General features: G+C 31.0%; 2 protein-coding genes across 3 annotated transcripts; one reads left to right on the forward strand and one right to left on the reverse strand.

Annotated features, from left to right (window-relative positions):
• The first annotated feature begins 3,543 nt into the window (after positions 1–3,543).
• LOC110640853 (leucine-rich repeat receptor-like serine/threonine-protein kinase BAM1) lies at positions 3,544–7,716 on the forward strand. Its single transcript, XM_058154399.1, has 2 exons — positions 3,544–6,409; positions 6,967–7,716. The coding sequence occupies exons 1-2, from the start codon at positions 3,826–3,828 to the stop codon at positions 7,431–7,433; spliced, it is 3,051 nt and encodes a 1,016-aa protein (XP_058010382.1). The 5' UTR covers positions 3,544–3,825; the 3' UTR covers positions 7,434–7,716.
• A 4,513-nt stretch (positions 7,717–12,229) lies between these two features.
• LOC110652548 (malate dehydrogenase, glyoxysomal) lies at positions 12,230–17,890 on the reverse strand. Of its 2 annotated transcripts, none has more exons than XM_021808154.2 (9): positions 17,595–17,887; positions 17,269–17,484; positions 15,715–16,029; positions 15,016–15,105; positions 14,851–14,934; positions 13,055–13,090; positions 12,852–12,941; positions 12,661–12,755; positions 12,230–12,571 (listed from the first exon to the last, which is right to left on the reverse strand). In XM_021808154.2, the coding sequence occupies exons 1-9, from the start codon at positions 17,667–17,669 to the stop codon at positions 12,499–12,501; spliced, it is 1,074 nt and encodes a 357-aa protein (XP_021663846.2). In that variant the 5' UTR covers positions 17,670–17,887; the 3' UTR covers positions 12,230–12,498. The 2 variants fall into 2 exon arrangements, 1 of the variants encoding a protein (XP_021663846.2); XR_009151798.1 differs by having other exon boundaries at positions 12,530–12,571; positions 12,868–12,941; positions 17,595–17,890.
• Positions 17,891–19,406: the final 1,516 nt, after the last annotated feature.

Here is a 19,406-nt window from a genome sequence, read left to right on the forward strand (position 1 = left end):
TTCGCCTTGTATTATATTTTAATTTTTAAATTTTATATTACATTACATTTTAGTCATTGAGTTTTTAAAAGTTAATTATTTAATCCTTTTTATTTTAATATATAGAATAATTTAATCTATGTAATTTTAATATTAATAGATTAAATTATTCTATATATTAAAATTACAGAGACTAAATTATGATATAGTGCAAAATTTAAGGGCTAAATAATTAATTTCTAAAAATCTAGGAGCCAATTATAATATAATGTAAAAATCAGATACTAAATAATTAATTTTTCAAAATTCAAAAACTAAAGCGTAATATAACACAAAATTCAAGGACCAAATTATAAATTTCCCTATAAATTATTATCTAATCTATATTTTAATATTATTAATTATTTCAACCATCTATTTTGAAAGACAAATTATTTGCTCTTATAATTTAACCCATCAACAATTTAAACAATATATTTTCTTAGTGAAAACTCTTTACTTTGAAATTGAATAGAAGGAGACCCTAAATCATTGGCTTGAATCTTCTTATCAAACACCAAAAACCATACAACACAATTGACATTTAGTGACACATATTTATCACTAATAATATAAATTAGCGACGAATTCACCATTAATCCATCACTCATCCATCGTTAAATCTTTTCAGTAATAACATTTTTATCATCACTATAATATATTGTTAATTCATAATTAATTCACTATAAGGTATATATATAATTAATATATATATATATAATATTAATACATTATAATTAAGAAATTATAAGATGTTTTAAAGTATTTATAACAAAAAATTATAAAGAAAAGTAAAAAATTGAAAGATAATATTAAGTTATATATATTTCATAATTATTATATATATCAAAAAATTTTTTAGTTATATATATATTATAATATTAATTATCTATAAATAAATATATATATATTAATTATATTATATTGAAAGTATATAATATACTTATAAAATTATAAAAAAATATATTCTTAAAAAATTGATTTTCAATTTAATATAATTTAATAAACTTTAATTTAATTTTACACACCCCGACAAGTTTCCCTAGGCATGGTGGTGTGTTCGTGGAAGGACTGTTTAGTCATTTTCTTTACAGAAAGCAAAGTAGCTGCTCGCCCTTATTTTTGGGACCACCTGAAGGAGATGTCCCTTTCTTGGGTCCCTACTCTACTCGCTGTCATTTGGTTTTTCTGAGCAGAAGAGTGTGAATTTGGGTACCATTTGAGGGTAGAATGGTAATTTGAGTAATGGGTACTTGTAATTAGGCAAAGGTTATAGACAGGGAGGTGGGGTTCTATGTACACACTACTTCTCGTGTCTCTCCATGTCAGTCAACAAGATTTGACCATTCTTTTTTTTACCCCACCAACAAAATTATTACTATTTAATTATTATAAATCATTTTTCCCTCCCTTTATTTTTCGCTTTTTTTAATCATACTTTATTATATAATAATTTATTTTCGAATAACGGTTGAAAAGAATTTATAAATAATAATGAATTTATTTTAATTTAAAATAATTTTTAGAATACAATTTATAAATTTTAAATTAATTTTTTTATTAATTAAATCTAAATTTATTTTTTATTATCAAAAAATATATCTCAACTATTAACTAATCAGACTAATTACTTTTTAAACTCTTATAATAATTTAAAAATTATAAAATTTAAATAATAAACCTTAAAATTTTGAATTAAACGGTATACTTACAACTATGAACTTGAAATTTTTCTTGAGTCTTATTAACTACTAGGTGAATTAGGTCTCAATTAAAGCTAACTTCAACTGCCCAATCAAATAAGGGCATAGTGATTCAAATCTCATCCAAATGCTAAAACAATGCAGAAAGCTTTAAGAGAATTTTGGCTGATGAGGAAGATGATTCCTTCTTTTATTCTATTACAGTGTCACACACTAAAACACACACATGCACAGAAAGAGTACAGTGTATGGTATAGTCACATATATACAGGGTCCCACTTTAAATATATATTTTTCTTGGTGTGGCCCACTGGTGATACTTACCTCCGCATCATTGTGGGGTCTACTTTTACCAAGGACAGGGTGTGAGTTGGGTTGTCATCCCCTTTGATCAGATAATGATCAACAAAGATTAAGACAGTATTAAGGAAATAATGAATAGTTAAAAACAGTATATCATACAAAGGGTGAAATTTGTAGGATAATTTAGGTTCCATTTATTTTATGAAAAATAATTTATATATTTTATAAAAATATTTTTTATTATATATATAAATATTTTTATTCTTTAAAGTAATTTAATTTTTTTTAATTGAAAAAATATTTACCACTAATTTATTTTATTAAATATCTCAAAAATGTTAAAATTGTAAAAAAGAATTTAAAACAAAAAAATTCCATAACACAAATGGAGCTCTAAATTGTATTCCTTGGTTCCAAACAATGCCAAAAATAGTCTCCTTGACCATGGCACCCAATGGTTTTTTTATTTTAAAAAACTTAAGAAGGAAAAAGAAAAACCTTTTCCTGCATGGAAAGTTTTCCATCTTTTAAAGAATCCAAAGAGTGGACCCCACTGATTGATCAATGGCACTTAAAAGATTAGCTTCCTTTTATCCATGTTTTCATTTGATCTTTTAATAATTTACAATTGTTTTATTAGTAATGTTTGCATTGGAGATTTAAGATTTTGCTTTTATTTTGTTGATATGTAATATTGCATGTTAATATTATTTATATCAATCACACAAGAATAAATAATTAGAAATTAACATTTAATCTTTACTCTCTCAATTATTAATTTTAAGGTGGTTTATAGATACAATGATTGATATTACATTTAAGAATTTAGTGGAAAGTATATAAAATTATTATTATTTTTTCTCTAATTTTTAAAAAATATAAAATTCAAAGCAAACAAAATGGGGTGAAGACATGGGATTGGAATAAAAATTGAAGTTAAAACACATGCAAGTAAAGAACAAAATATTTATAACAATAAGAGTAGTGAGAAGTGCAAAAAGCATTTAATGCCAATACAAGAATCTTGTATTCATATAGTATTTATGTTTTCCCTTTGGTTTGGAGCAAACCTAATTTATGAACCATTATTGATCCTCTTCAATCATTGTCTTTTATCTCCTCAATTATAAACTCTTCAATACTAAGCATGCCTAACTCTATAATTTTAAAAAAATAAAATAAAATAAAAATAATATCTTGCTATCATTTGAAGCTAATTTATATATATATATATATAAAGGGCAAAGCAAACTTCAACCTATTAGTTTGACAAGCCAATCGCCCAATTCAAATGGTCATTTTTCATCTTTGATTGCCTAATAAGCCTTTATTTAGATTCAACGATCAATATTAAATCTTATTATATATATATTTTATTTTTTTTTATTTAATAAATCTATGATTAATTAAATTTAAATAAAAAAAATATTAATGGATAAATAAAAGCATAAGTTTGTGGCTGGTATTGCAGTAAATTTATCAAATAAATTGGCCACAGGCGAAACCGAACTATCATAAGTACAAGCAATCAAGCACAGAACCAATGAGTCCACACAGAGAAAAAGAGAGACAAAAATTGGCAATTTCTCAATCAAAATGAGTATGAGCTCTGAAATCTCATATTTCTGTATTTAACGAACAATGACAATCCAAAACCAAAATAAATGAACCTTTTTGGCAATTATGAAGTTTGATTAAATCACTACAAAACAAATATTTAAATCTAAACCCTCTCCTTCTGCTCCTGCGCTACTCTCATTCTCTCCTAGTCCCTGAAAATTTTTCAAGAAAGCTACCAAAAATGAAGCTTCTCCTTCTTCTCTTCCTCCTCCTTCACCTCCAAATCTGTGCTTCCTTTGCTCGTGTCATGTCTGAATACCAGGCTCTTCTCTCTGTCAAATCCGCCATTGGTGACCCTCAATCTGCGCTTGCTTCTTGGAACTCTACCAACTCTCTCTGCTCTTGGCCTGGTATTGCCTGTGACTCCACTGGCCGTCATGTCACCTCCCTTGACCTCTCCAGTCTTAACCTCTCTGGTACTCTCTCACCTGATATCGCCCACCTTCGTTACCTCCAAAACCTCATCCTCGCCGCCAACCAGCTCTCCGGTCCTATCCCTCCTCGGCTCTCAGTCATTTCTGGGCTTCGCTTCCTTAACCTTTCTAACAATGTCTTCAATGGCACCTTTCCCCCTCAACTATCTCAGCTCAAAAATCTACAGGTTCTTGACTTGTATAACAATAATATGACCGGTGACTTGCCCTTGGCCGTCACCGACATGCCCAATCTCCGTCACCTGCATCTGGGTGGAAACTACTTCTTCGGGATAATACCACCCGAGTATGGGAAATGGGAGTTTCTCGAATATCTAGCAATCTCCGGTAACGAATTGGTGGGTCGTATTCCACCTGAGATTGGTAATCTAACCAATTTAAAGGAGCTTTACATTGGATACTATAATAGCTACGAAGGCGGTTTACCACCCGAGATCGGAAACTTGTCCGAGTTAGTCCGGTTTGACGCTGCAAATTGCATGTTATCGGGCGAGATACCAAAGGAGATAGGGAAGTTGCAGAAGCTGGACACTCTGTTCCTTCAAGTGAACGGGCTGTCTGGGCCGTTAACGGAGGAGCTCGGCACTTTGAAGAGCCTGAAATCCATGGATTTGTCCAACAATGTGTTTACCGGGGAGATTCCAAGTTCATTCGCCGAGATCAAGAACTTGACGCTGTTGAATCTTTTCCGAAATAAGCTCTACGGAGCGATTCCGGAGTTCATCGGCGATTTGCCACTGCTGGAGGTGTTGCAGTTGTGGGAAAATAACTTCACCGGGAGCATTCCACGGGGTTTGGGTAAAAATGGGAATCTTGTGCTTTTAGATCTCTCTTCAAACAAACTCACCGGAAATCTTCCTCCTGATTTGTGTTCCGGTAATCGGTTACAAACTTTGATTACACTAAGCAACTTCTTGTTTGGACCGATCCCGGAATCGCTTGGGCAATGCCAGTCTTTAAATCGAATTCGGATGGGGGATAATTTTCTCAATGGTTCGATTCCAAAGGGGCTTTTTGGGTTGCCGGAGTTGTCCCAAGTTGAGCTGCAAGACAATCTTCTCACTGGAGAGTTTCCAGCGACTGATAAAATAGCGGTGAATCTTGGCCAGATTAGTCTCTCAAACAATAAGCTGTCTGGGTCGTTGCCTCCAAGCATTGGCAAATTCTCTGGTGTCCAAAAGCTGCTTCTTGACGGGAACAAGTTCTCTGGTCCAATCCCACCCGAGATTGGAAAATTACAACAACTTTCAAAGATGGATTTCAGCTCTAACAAGTTTTCGGGACCCATTGCGCCTGAGATTAGCCAATGCAAGCTACTAACATTTGTTGATCTCAGTCGAAACGAGCTCTCGGGTGCTATTCCGACTGAGATCACAGGTATGAGGATACTGAACTACCTGAATGTGTCAAGAAATCATCTTGTTGGTAACATTCCCGCATCAATAGCCACTATGCAGAGCTTAACCTCTGTTGATTTTTCCTACAACAATCTTACTGGTTTGGTTCCTGGCACCGGTCAGTTTAGTTATTTTAATTACACTTCGTTTTTGGGTAATCCTGATCTTTGTGGTCCTTATTTGGGTCCTTGCAAAGATGGGGATGCAAATGGAACCCACCAAGCACATGTTAAGGGGCCACTCTCTGCTTCTCTGAAGCTCTTGCTTGTTATTAGCTTGCTTGTTTGCTCTATTGCGTTTGCAGTTGCAGCAATAATTAAAGCAAGATCGTTGAAGAAGGCTAGTGAGTCTCGCGCTTGGAAATTGACTGCATTTCAGCGCTTGGACTTCGCTGTTGATGATATTCTTGATTGCTTGAAAGAGGATAATATCATAGGGAAAGGTGGTGCAGGGATTGTTTACAAGGGTGTTATGCCAAATGGTGATCAAGTTGCTGTTAAAAGGCTACCAGCTATGAGCCGAGGGTCTTCTCATGATCATGGATTCAATGCTGAGATACAGACTTTGGGAAGGATTCGGCACAGACACATTGTTAGATTATTGGGTTTCTGTTCTAACCATGAGACTAATCTTCTTGTCTATGAGTACATGCCTAATGGGAGCTTAGGTGAAGTTCTTCATGGCAAGAAAGGAGGCCATTTGCATTGGGATACAAGGCATAAGATTGCTATTGAAGCTGCAAAAGGCCTTTGCTATCTTCATCATGATTGTTCACCATTGATTGTTCATCGTGATGTGAAATCAAACAACATCCTTCTTGACTCCAATTTTGAAGCTCATGTTGCGGACTTTGGCCTTGCTAAGTTCTTGCAAGACTCAGGCACCTCAGAGTGTATGTCTGCAATTGCTGGTTCTTATGGATACATCGCACCAGGTAATGATTGCTGCTTCTTGGGATTCATTTCATTAATGTTCGTACTCACTTTTGTGTGTCTAAGATGTACGCATTTCATTTTTTTTTTCTTTTCCGAAGACTTTTATTATGCCATAACATCTTGAATTCCCTTGATGAAGTCTGAGTCCTTGATCATTAAGGTACACAGAACACAGACGGCGCATTTATGTGGATCAAAGTTTTTACAGTTCTTCTGCCTAATTCAACCTCTGGGATTCTATAAACATGACATGTGCTATTAAATCTTAATCAGTCTTTTGAAGCAGTTGGTTTTAGCTTTTGGTCAGTTTCTCAAGTTTCGCATTTATAATCAAGCAGTAGGAAGCTTTGAAAGTACACAAATCAATTTACTTTTTTTTCTTGTACTGTTAACCCTTGTCTTTTCCATTTTGACCCTTAACAATCACTCAAGAAAATTTCATGAAGTCGATGTGTAGCTTGTTTGACATGACCAAAATCATGTGTATTTCTTCAAATTTCATATATATATATATATATGGCTTTTGATTAATCCACCGTATTTTACCGTGTTGCAGAATATGCCTACACGCTTAAGGTGGATGAGAAGAGCGATGTGTACAGCTTTGGTGTAGTTCTCTTAGAACTGGTTACTGGAAGAAAACCAGTAGGGGAATTTGGGGACGGTGTGGATATAGTTCAATGGGTTCGAAAAATGACCGACTCAAACAAGGAAGGAGTTCTGAAAGTCCTGGACCCAAGACTCCCATCGGTTCCCCTCCATGAGGTGATGCATGTATTCTATGTTGCAATCCTCTGTGTGGAAGAACAGGCCATAGAACGCCCAACAATGCGAGAAGTTGTGCAGATTCTAACAGAGATTCCTAAGCCACCAAGCTCAAAACAAGGAGACTCAACAATTATAGACTCCTCAGCTCAATCAGCTACTAATCTAGACTCTCCAATTGCAACAACTAAAGACCAAAAAGACCATCAACAGCCACCGCCGCCTCAATCACCGCCACCTGATCTTCTTAGCATTTGAAGTGTTTTTGAAAGGGAGGGCATTGTTTGTTCTCTATATTCCATGAATTGTGTTAGTTTCCATCTTTTGCTATTTTTCCTTTTTGTTTTCTTATTTTTCCCCCTTTTTTTAATCTTTTGGGAAGGTTTGCTCTAACTTGGTATTAAGGTTTGCAAGTTTTTATGTACAGTATGGGGGACATGGGCAGGAAAAATGAAGGGGGTGGGCGGTATTTTCTTATAATTAAACTTGTCTTTATCATCATTGTATAAATACTAGTGCCTGCTAGACTCTCTGCTCACAAGTCTAATTTGACAATTTGTACCTCAGCGTAGTAAAAGATGAAGGGAAGAGAGGAGCAGAGTCACTGTTATTTAATGAGTGTTCTGCTGTTCTAATGTTAATTAAGTGAAATTAAAATATAATTTAAAAACTAAAATGACTTGACTGAACAATTAGGCCAATTAACCTACTAATAATTAAGTCAATTCTAGTCAACGTTGATAATGAACTATTATTTTTATATGGTCTGAATTTTAAATATATTTTTATAGATTTAAATTATGATTCAATTCAAAAATTTTACTTTGTGACTCGATTGGAATATAATAAAAAAATATTATAATATTTATTCTTTATGATAGAGTGAGATATTTGAAAAATACATTGGAATTGAGAATTCTGAATAATTATATTTTATTTTTTTATTATAATTATACTAAAATTTTTTTTTTATTATCTATGAATATAAATTTTGTGATCGAATCATGCTAAATTTTATATTATTTTTCTTTTTTATTTTATACTATATAATTATGAGATTTATTTTATATTGTGTGATTATACGTCTTAAAATTGTTTATGCATCTTAGAATTGCGTGATTATTATAACATGAACAAACTATACTATGCAATTTGGGGACTGTAGGTTAAAATCATCTTATTTTTTATAGGTGCTGCTGCTGAGAGTAGAGAGTGAGGACTCTTCGGCTTCTGGCAGCTTGAATCCGCCAGCCGCCGCTCCTAACTTGGATGTTCAACGTGCATAGCCCATGTTGCTGGTGGATTCCTTTTGGGGAGAGCAAAAGGATCCCATACCCCATCATTTACGTGAAGAGTGAAGTTTTCCCATATGCACTGCACGTGACTCACATGCAATTGTAGGATATGAGTTGGTCAGAGTTGTAGTAGAAAAGGACGTATCGGAGAATTTCACATGATTTTTTTTTAATCTAAAGATAAATTTCACCTGATTACTATTTTCATTAAAAATATATATTTTTTAGATTAATTTCTTAAAAAATAATAATTTAAAATTATAATAATATTTTAAAAATTAAAAATTTAAATAAAACGTTATGTATAGACTTTAATTATTAATTATAATGAGATTCACATAAATTTTATCATTATCCATGATCATTATATTTTAAAAATTTTTTCTTATGCCTTTATTTCATTTCTAATATAATTTTAATACAATTTAAGTTTTATCTGTATATCAGTTGGAGAATATTGTATATTGATAACTAAAAAAAACTATCATATAAAAATTATATAATTTAATCACAGTATATTATATATATTTAATAAATAAATTTCATTATATATTTTAGATTAAACAGATTGATTATGTGTCAGTCCTAAATTATATATTTTCATTCAGAAGCCCTAGTCTATATGTTTTAATTTCATATCTTCTCTACATTTTAAATATAAGATATGATCATTTATATTAAAAATAGATATTATAATTCAAATTTTATTAATTAATATATTACTATACACTCAAATATTATTTTTTTATTGGTTGATAATTTAGTAACTAAATATCTATTTTATAATATAAAAAGAACTCTGACAATTATGTTTTTTTATAAAAGTAAATCAATATATTTTACTTTTGTATATATGAAACTAATCTCTCATATAAAAAATAATATAAAAAATTTAAAAGATTTGATATTATTGATAAAGCATGTAGATTGACCCGTAAACGAGCTACACGCTATAAGTTTTCGACTGGTAATTCTTTTATAAATCTCATTAGATAACTTCTAAATTTTAATATTTTATCGAACAAAAGATATGCATCTTATAAAATATTCTTTTTTAAAAAAAGAATAATAAAAAACACATAATAACTCCTCTAAAAGGGAGAAATATAAAAATTCAAGATCTATTAATAAGAATAGCTTAAGATTATTCACTTAAAATATATCAACAATGATAAATGTGATGATATATATTCAAAATTAATTTTAAATAAATATGAATTTGAGAGTTATTAAAAAAAAATATTTCCTAGAAAAACACTCACCTTTCATTAAAAAGGGAAATCAAAAGAAAAAAAAAAGAAAAAGAAAAAGAAGTTTTTAGAGAAAGAGATGAAGCAAAGCCACTCAATGAATTAATTTCAATCATATATATCACTATTAATTTGTCAAATCTTAAAAAAAATAATTTAATTTTATTGCGAAAATTATTATTATTATTAAAAAAAAAAAAACTTAGACTAAGGTTTGGTAAATTGTGAATTGTGAACGTAGAGATTAGAGCTTTATCTAGCTATCAATTTATAAATATCATATTATATAAAATTATAATAAATTTTATTTAAAATTATAAATTATTTTTTTATTATATATATATATATATATTCAGAAGCATACAATAATTTTGCTGTATTAATTTGAGTACTTTGTTAGCTCTGAAGCTAATGCCAATTTACTCTCTTATATAACCAATGACTTAATTTTATCAATTATTATTGAATTTATTTTAAATTTTAAGTTGTATCACTCGATTTTATTTTATTTTATTTTTAATAAAATTCATTATTATCAAACCTCTATAAACATTTACTCAACTAGTTTTTATGTGATCTACACTTGATGGCAAGACTATATCATTAATAAAATTCTATCAAATTAATCTAATGATAATAATCTTATCCAACTTAAAATAAAAAGTAAATTTTTTGAACAATCCTTTCTTGGATTTATATTTTTCTCCATCATTTGTGATTCATTCTTTTGCATATGAGGGAGGAAGAAAAAAAAATATTTTAGTGAAAAATTACTCCTTTATTTTAGAAATTAGTGAAATGTTACTCAAGCCTACATGTAAATTTATAACATAGTATTGGAGTCTAATCTCTTTCCTTTGGATCATTTCTTACAGGCTTATGTGGAGGTGGACTATTAACAAGAATTCTTTTAACTTTGAGATTTCTTTATAACCTGCTAGTCTCTGTAAACTTGATACTTGGATTTTAAGGTTGGACTGGGTTTCTGATACACATTCTTTCTCATAAAGTCATTCACACTTTGTGGGTTCAAGCTATCATTTTTCCATGCTTAATTAATATCACAAACTGCTTCAATTTGATTGTAATTTAAGGCCAAGGTAACAGCTAATTAGCTAGTGGTTTGAAAGCTAAAAGCACTGAACTCTGGTAAAGATCAAGAATAGCAGTGGCTTTTGATAATTGAATACCAGAAAGTGATAGGACAGATGGAAAGGGAAAAGAAGAGCTGTAAAGGCCAAAAACTTGTCTAAGTAAAACTTAAGATAGAGTAGAGCAAATGCAATGAGAAGAAAAATGTAGGGACAAAGACTCAACATAAAATATGAGATATAATTAACATGGGCTCCAACATCATATCCAATTAAAGCTACCTTAAGTCCACTCCCCACTTACCTTATAGTAAGATCTACTTTTTTGTGTACTTTTTGTTGAAAAAATGGGGGAAAAGAAATCATAGAATATACTGTTACTGAGAAGGGAATTTTGTTTAGTGCATAAACAGACAATCACAGGGCTGGCTTGTGTTGTGGGGTCAAAGTGGAAAAATGCTAAAGGCTAAGGAATTATTAAATAAACAAAAGGCAGCTTCTTTAATGATGTAAAATGTTTCACAGGCTTAGAATCTTCATCATTGTTCATGGGGTGGCTAGCTTTGCATGTATTCAATCAATTGTGGTATATCAATTACTATTAAAGTCAGAGAAATCAAACACTTGAACTACATTTTAATCAATTTTCTCATGCACCCACGACACATGAAAAAAGAAGCAATCATGTTTCCATTGCAATCAATTATAGAAATTGAAAATGAGATCTGATCTGATTCCATCATGAATGGCTCCTGTGCATTTCGATTAGTGGGTTTCACATTACAAGGTTTAGAGAATGGGATTGGCTCGCCCAAATTTAAGACGAATCGAGAGTCCCACACGGAAGGAATTGGGTCTTTTTGACAGATAATGGGTTAGAAGTATTGAACTCAGCCACACCCACATGCCTGCTAAAGCTTAAAGCTGGCTCAAATTTTAAGTAGTTAAAATTTTCTCTTCTTTTTAGCCTTTAAAGGCATGGAGTTCCCAACCAGAGCCTTCTTTAAGCGAAGAGGTGCATACGCACTGAAGGCAGAGCAGCACCTAATAATTTTCATAATCTCTGGGCACGAATCCAAAGTTCATGCCAGGGGACTAGCAAAGAATGAAATAGAAAGCAATTGGAGATGAAAAGAAAGCATGGAAACTGTGCTCAGTTCAAATGGATAGAGTTATAAACCCACGGCATAGACTTTGAGATTTTTTTTGTCTTGCACAGACGCAGCTCTCTTACTCCTATCATTCCTTCGTTTGTCTCGTAAGTCTATGATTGTCTTTGCAGGCACCTACTATGTTAAACAGTTGCTTTGCCCACTGCTATCATAAACACTTCCCAAGGTGGACAGAACAGATTCCATTCTGAGACACCTGTCCAATGCTCTCAGCTTCAGAATTCAAACAATACAAGATATAACCAATTAATGCGAAGTCAATCTTGAATCAATAAAATATGAACAAAAACAGGATTATTCCTAGCCTTGGCATTTATCTATTTATTACATAATTATCATAAGAGCCCCGTCGAAGATACCCCCACCAGAGTCTCGTCAAACACTTGCGTGCTTTTTACTGTCATCTAAAACAAGACACTAGCACTTTTATTTCAGGGAACCCAGAACTTGTTGTAATACAATAAAGAAACTATAGGGCAGATACTCCCATTAAAGCCTTGTTGGCATAAACTCGATCATTTCCTGATAAAAGAAACCCCCTTCTGAATGCTTGCTGCCAACTCTTTCTTCGCTTTCTCCAAGCCAGCCCTATTAATAATAACAGGTGGAATGAAACTTGTTTTTCCTGCCAAATTTGTAACCAAATAACAGAGTTTTAGAAAGAAATAGTTGCAAACCTTTCATACTCGTTGAGGGGGCCAAGCGGATAAATTTCTTCAACCCCAGCACGGCCAAGTCGAACTTTGGTTGCAAAGAAAGGAAGTTCGGTTACCTATAAAGGCTACATGTCAGTATATATGCTGCCCGAAAAAGCAAAATAAATAAATGTAGAAAAAAGATTTTGGGCAAACAGAAATTGATAACATACGGCAGAAGCCACGTACGCGCATTGGACAACACTAGCATCTCCCCTCAAGCCCCGAAGGCATGCATCTGCAAATTTAACAGCTGCATATGCCTGCAATTTAACACACATTTTCTTGTCATATGACATTACTTCATTCATTTCAATTAAAATAACATGTACACATAGAGAGAGAGAGAGAGAGAGGGAGAGAGAGAGTGACTAACCATAGATAGCGTTGCAGAACCTGAACCGGCTTTAGCCTGCAAAATGTATCAAAATGCTCACTCAAATATAGTCCAATGGATTTACATGATGGGAAGAAAAAAGCACCGTCTATGAACAGAAGTCAACTGAATGCATTAGTAGAGTAATTTGAGCCAATAGTTGTAACAACATGCTCATCCCATAAAAGTATGGCCTTTGATCTATCAAGTATCTCCAATAAGGCCTATTCAGTTATATTGCAACGTCCTTTAGCTATAGGTACGTTGATCCATCTCAAAAAATGTTACCATGTGTTTACCAGTGAGGTGCATACATCAACCTCTCTCACCTACAATTCCATATCTATAATTGGTGTAAATGATACGACTACGAAACACCAAAAACATGATAAATGGCACCCAAGAGAATAAAAGAAACACAGTGATCAATTTTCTGAGTCGAATAAGGATTATTCAGTTTAAGTCAAATTACAAATCCATATTATATTGATGCATTTCAGTTTTTTGGTTTGGTATTTTAGCAAATTCAGTTTGGTTTAACTTTTAGAAATGCATACTTCAAAGTTTGTGCCTTCTAAATTCTACATTTCTCCCCATTAATCTTCCATTTTATCTCACTTGACACTTCCTCCTTATTGTCTCGTATTGAATCTACAAAATAAGATATGCTCCTTCCCCAAATTTTACTAGATCTGAAAAGTGATTTCTTTTCATTCTCTCTCTAAGTTCTTTTTTTTGCTGCCTCATCTATACTGTCAATTTTGCACAGGAACCACAGTTTTTCCAAACAAATCTGTACTTTTCCATTGTAAACCTTGTTTTACTCTCCTCTAGATATCTTTGCACGATCATGATGGATTTCAATACCAAAAATATGGTGATTACATTGGCACGTATTTCTTTTTCTTGGAGGTCAAGGATTGGTTATAAATTCAAAAAACAGTAGTCTATCATGAATCTGCAGTTTAGGTACTTGAGAAAGACTAGGATAATCTGTTAAAAGGAGATGATCTTTGTTATGCCAAAACTTTTAAGATTGCAAATTATTGCTTCATTGGATTCCTTTTCAATAAAAAAAAAGGTTTGTTCGAAACAAACAACAGAAAATTAACAATATTTGCATGTATTTAGAAGAAAAACAGTATGCATGTTATGTTTTTTTTTTTAAATAATAAATTAATATTTTAAAAATGAAAACAATAATTGCTAGCATGGCATTGATGAGATACTACTTGTAGGTGCTTCATGTATGATACATAATTATTATTTTATGCCATACAAGGGATAAGTGTCATTTGAATGATATAAGCTAAAGAAGAGTACTCAAGTAGCAAAATATGAAAACCACAGTACTAAAATGATTATTCAAAAAAAAGAAAAACCCTCAAAGCCCCAAAGTGAAAAATCACCAAACACAATGATCGTCTTTTAGCTTTTCTTTATATTTTATGGCCTAAATTTTAAGGGCAATTATGAAGGCCCATTTATTTGCAGGCTCAAATATAGTGTCCAATATAAAAAGTCCAGAATTGGAAATTGAACAAAATGAATAATATACATTCAATTATAATTATTTGGTTTTTAAGATAATTCAGTTCACTTTGGTGATTAAAATTAATTTGGTTAAGTTTATTTTAAAATTTCAACCAAACAGACTGAATAAACCAAATGTTCAGCTCATCCCTAGCTTAGGTATCACCAAAAAACATTCCCAACGAGGAAAGTAGAATTTCAGTTTTTATTAGTTTAGCCTATAAGCAGAAAATGTTGTAATTAGGTTTCTGAAAACTTTTTACCTCTACAACTTCTGTTCCTCCATTTTGAATACGATCTGTCAAGTAATCAATTTCTTTTTGCGTGAATGAGCATGGAGGTTTAACCTACAAAAAGAAGAATAACAATTAGAACAAACAATTTAGACAACTAAAAAAAAAAGTTTCCATATAGAAATTCTCTTAAACCTGTGATAGAAGAGGTAAAATAGTAACCCCTGCATGACCCCCAACAACAGGAACATCAGTCTCTCTAGGATCAAGGCCCAAAACTTCTGCCTGTGGCATAACCAAAACATAGAAGAAAAAAACACCTACATTAAATCCAGAAATAGAAATGAATAATAGGATATACCCTAGCAAAAAACAAGGAGCAAATTTTACAAAAATAATTAAAAAAAAAAGGAAAACCAACCAAGAAACAATTTAAATCATACCTAGGTCAATGGCGGTTTGGAATATTTTACATTATCCATCCACAAATTTTGCACTACAATAATAACCATGAAATGTCTTCCTTTGAGCATACCAAAATTTTCAGAATTCATTTATTGCAAAGCAAGTCAATTATTGAAGATGATTTCAACCAATAACAAAATTATACAGATAGAAAATAGAAGAAACAAATACCACCAAATTATTTACTCAATTCAACAAAGCCTTTAAATCCGAACAGGAAGACTCTATTATCCAATTATTAATCATTGCAACTGAAGCATGGTTATTCTAACATAAATAACTTCATAAAAATGACATGTTCATAATTCAGTGTTTAACAGCAGACATAGTCAGCCATTTGCAATTTATTATTAAGTATCAACAATGAAATAAATATCCAAAGTTTCCACTCACAGAAGATGAACCAAAGGCAATATTGGCAGTTCTTACCACAAAAGTATTAGCTCTGACAACATCAAGCATTGTGACTCCTAAAACTCGATTTGGGTCAAAGGTGCCAGCTTTCTTGAAAACTTCTGCTGCAATTGGAACAGTAGAGTTAACGGGATTACTAATAATGTTGACAATTGCTTGAGGGCAGCACTTGGCAATCCCTTCACAAAGGGTCTTCACTATTCCAGCGTTTATGTTGAACAAATCATCTCTTGTCATTCCTGGTTTCCTAGGAACGCCAGCAGGAATGATCACAAGATCCATCCCTGTAAGGGCATCCTCCAGTTGCTGCTGGCCCAAGAAACCACGTACCTGAAATTTTGTTTTTGGAGGAGGGGGTGTGAATCATCAGTTCCACTGGCCAAATTTAGAGAACCCCTAGGCCAATTTTGGAGGTTCAATACTACAATTTGTTGAGGATTGGAAATTTTGTTTTTCATAACCTTTTTCATTCGGTTAGTTCTCATTTATAGGGAAGATTTCACAGCTCTAATTCCAGGATTAGTAAAATTAATTTCTTCTTCTTCATTGACATAAGGGTCAGCAAACATAGTGGCTTAAAAATGACTGAGACTAAAATATAAAAAAAATAACTAAAGAAGGGAAAAAAAAAATTAGACACAGAGAGAGAAAAAGAGAGAGAGAGAGAGAGAGTCCCACCATAAGTCGGGATACATTAATTTCTACCACTGAATAACATCCCCAATCTAGTAAGCTTAGAGGCAAATTGCAGTAACATATGATATTAGGCATTAACATTACATTTACCCCCAAAGACTTATCATGCCAGTGTTGTTTCAAAAACAAAGGGTACCTGGAAAAGCCCCTTACAACATGCAGCAATTTTTGCTACTGAATAGTAAATTGTGACATAATTTATGCAGCAACTTATTGTCTAAACCCACATCATTGTAGGTGCCATACATGGCTTATGATATTGTGTTTTTTTCTAGTTCCAAATTTGAGCTAAGCTCAGTTGAGCATTAGAACGTTCAAGTTGGGTTCATTTAAATCCAAATCAAGTTTAAAATCAAGCTCAAACAATTGCTCAAGTTTGGTTTGTTAAATTTCAAATGACCTCAAACAGTCAAGATTGCTTATTAGCTTAACCAATTGAGCAAAAACAATCAACTTTAATATAATTTTTTATCTAAACAGTAAACAATAACACTGTTCCCTTTATAATGCATGTTAATATCCATTATATATGTTAAAAATTCATTTATACCCAACTCATGTCCATTTTACAATCAAAATACAACAGAAAATTCAATAAAATATTGTTTAATTAAAATTGTTAAAATTAATCAAGTGCAATATACTTTTTCCAGCTCTCCACAAGTTTGAAACCAAGATTGATCATTAAAATAATCGACCTTAAATTTTTGTTCAAGCTATACAATTTGCAACCACAACTAAGCCAATTCAAGCATTATAAATCAATACAAAGAAAAACACAAAGCATAATTTTAGTTTTTGTTTTCTTTAGCAGGAGGATCCACAGTTGAAGAGTAGTACAAAAAAAATAAAATAAATAAGGAGACATCTCACCACAGCACCAGTGTCCATATGGCTAATATCAGCAGTAACACCAGGAGTATTGACCACATCATACAAATGAAGAACAGAAACCAATGGATTCATCTTCATCAACAATGCCAAAGGCTGCCCTATTCCTCCTGCAGCTCCCAATATAGCTACCTTGAACCCGGCAGCCCCTCCTTTCGCCCGGCAATTGGCCCGGTTCAGACCACAACTCTCCTCCATCTATTTCGTTAAAGACCCAAAAAAACAAACAAATCAGATGACAAAAACCAGTCAAGAAATCACCAAACAAATGAGGGATAACTGTCAAATTCTTATTGTTGGTGAAGGACCTGGAAATTGGGAGGATTGAGGTGGGCAGCGATTCTTGCAATTCGCTGACTAGCTTCTGTAGTAGCGGAATTCATATTAATGGGTTTTAGATAGTTATTGATTTTGTAGAGCTCGAGAGTTATTTAGATCAAGAAGAAGGGAGCTTTTCAGCTTATATAACTAGCATTAATGAATACAAATAGAAGACGAAGAAAAAGAAAAGGTTTGTCAGGAAGGAAAATGATCGGGAAGTGTGAAAACAGATCTTATCTATGCTTAGGAAGATTGCGAGTTTCGATGTATCTTCGATTCATCAATTTCTGCACGAAATTTTCTTTTGGGCGTAGATAGTAGCAGAGCCCATGAACTTGTTTCGAAGGCCTAACATTGGAGAGGCTACATTTAGAGCTTTATCATATGAACAAGAAGCCCACTTCTAAGAGGGTGTTTGTTTTATTTAAAAAAAAAAGTTTATTTATTTATTTATAATATTTTTTAATTTAATAAGTTTAAAAAAATGAAGTCAAAAAAATTAATTTTTTATTTTAATACTCATAAGTTAATTTTATTAAATATTTTTATTAATTTATCCTCTTAAAATTTTAAAATTTAACTATAAATCTTATTTAATATATTTTTTAATTATTTTAATAATAAATATGTTTATAAATTATTTTTTAATAAATATATCATAAACACTTCAATCAAATATGTAATTACTCAACATTTTAAATACTTATAAGATCAAACTAATTTATAGGGTCTAGTTGATATTACTGTTGAAAAAAATATATTTTTTATTTTATTAAAAAAAGTTTATTTATTTATTTATAATATTTTTTAATTTAATAGTTAAAAAAATTAAGTCAGAAAAATTAGTTTTTTATTTTAATACTCATAAGTTGATTTTATTAAATATTTTTATTAAGTTATCTCATTAAATTTTTAAAATTTAACTATAAATCTTATTTAATATATTTTTTAATTATTTTAATAATAAATATACTTATAAGTTATTTTTTAATAAATACATTATAGGCACTTCAATCAAATACGTAATTACTTAAAATTTTAAATACTTATAAGGTCAAACTAACTTATAGGGTCTATTTGATATTGCTGTTGAGAAAAATATATTTTTAAATATATTAGTTATAAAATATTAAAAAATAATTTAAAATTAAATTTGATGAATTTTAGTGATAAAAATATCAAAATAATGAAATAATTTTTTTAAATTATTTTTTAACAGCATATAAAATAATATTTTTATTTAGAAAAATAATTTCACCTTATAATCTCAACCTCAATGTCAAATAAATCGACATGTAAGCACTAATTTGAGTTTATAAATTGCATATAAGCTCATTTTTATAAACTAAGTTAAATATTTTTTAATATATTATTACTAATAATATAATATTTTTCTAATTTTTTTAAATAAAATATGAATAATATATTAGTAATTATTATTTCAAAATAAAATGTGAATATTATATTTAAGTTCAGATTCCTGTGTAATAATATAATATTTTTACTATATTAATATAAAAACAGTATCTATAAAAAAAAATCGGTATGGATATGATATTATCATATCCAAATAAAGTATGTTATATTAAAATCATATAAAATAGATATTGAATAAAGTAGGGCATAATGTCTAATCCAAAACCCTAATTAGAAGATCCATGATATTCTATTTAAATTTAAATTTAATATATATATATATATTATTTTGAATATGTGATTTCTTACGTTTAAAAGTAATATTCAGATAAAATTATTTTAATAATAAAAAATTTTAAAATTTAAATTTTTAATTTTATATA

Source organism: Hevea brasiliensis, chromosome 10 (genome assembly GCF_030052815.1).
Source record: "Hevea brasiliensis isolate MT/VB/25A 57/8 chromosome 10, ASM3005281v1, whole genome shotgun sequence".
NCBI classification, from domain to species: Eukaryota; Viridiplantae; Streptophyta; class Magnoliopsida; order Malpighiales; family Euphorbiaceae; genus Hevea; species Hevea brasiliensis.

Excerpts from the sequence above, each read along its gene's own strand:
- LOC110640853 (XM_058154399.1), top strand. The coding sequence starts at position 3,826 with ATGAAGCTTCTCCTTCTTCTCTTCCTCCTCCTTCACCTCCAAATCTGT. Across the intron at positions 6,410-6,966 it reads TTATGGATACATCGCACCAG|AATATGCCTACACGCTTAAG; the intron begins GTAATGATTGCT and ends ACCGTGTTGCAG.
- LOC110652548 (XM_021808154.2), bottom strand. The coding sequence starts at position 17,669 with ATGAATTCCGCTACTACAGAAGCTAGTCAGCGAATTGCAAGAATCGCT. Across the intron at positions 14,935-15,015 it reads TTTTACCTCTTCTATCACAG|GTTAAACCTCCATGCTCATT; the intron begins GTTTAAGAGAAT and ends TTCTTTTTGTAG. Across the intron at positions 12,942-13,054 it reads GTTCTGCAACGCTATCTATG|GCATATGCAGCTGTTAAATT; the intron begins GTTAGTCACTCT and ends GTTAAATTGCAG.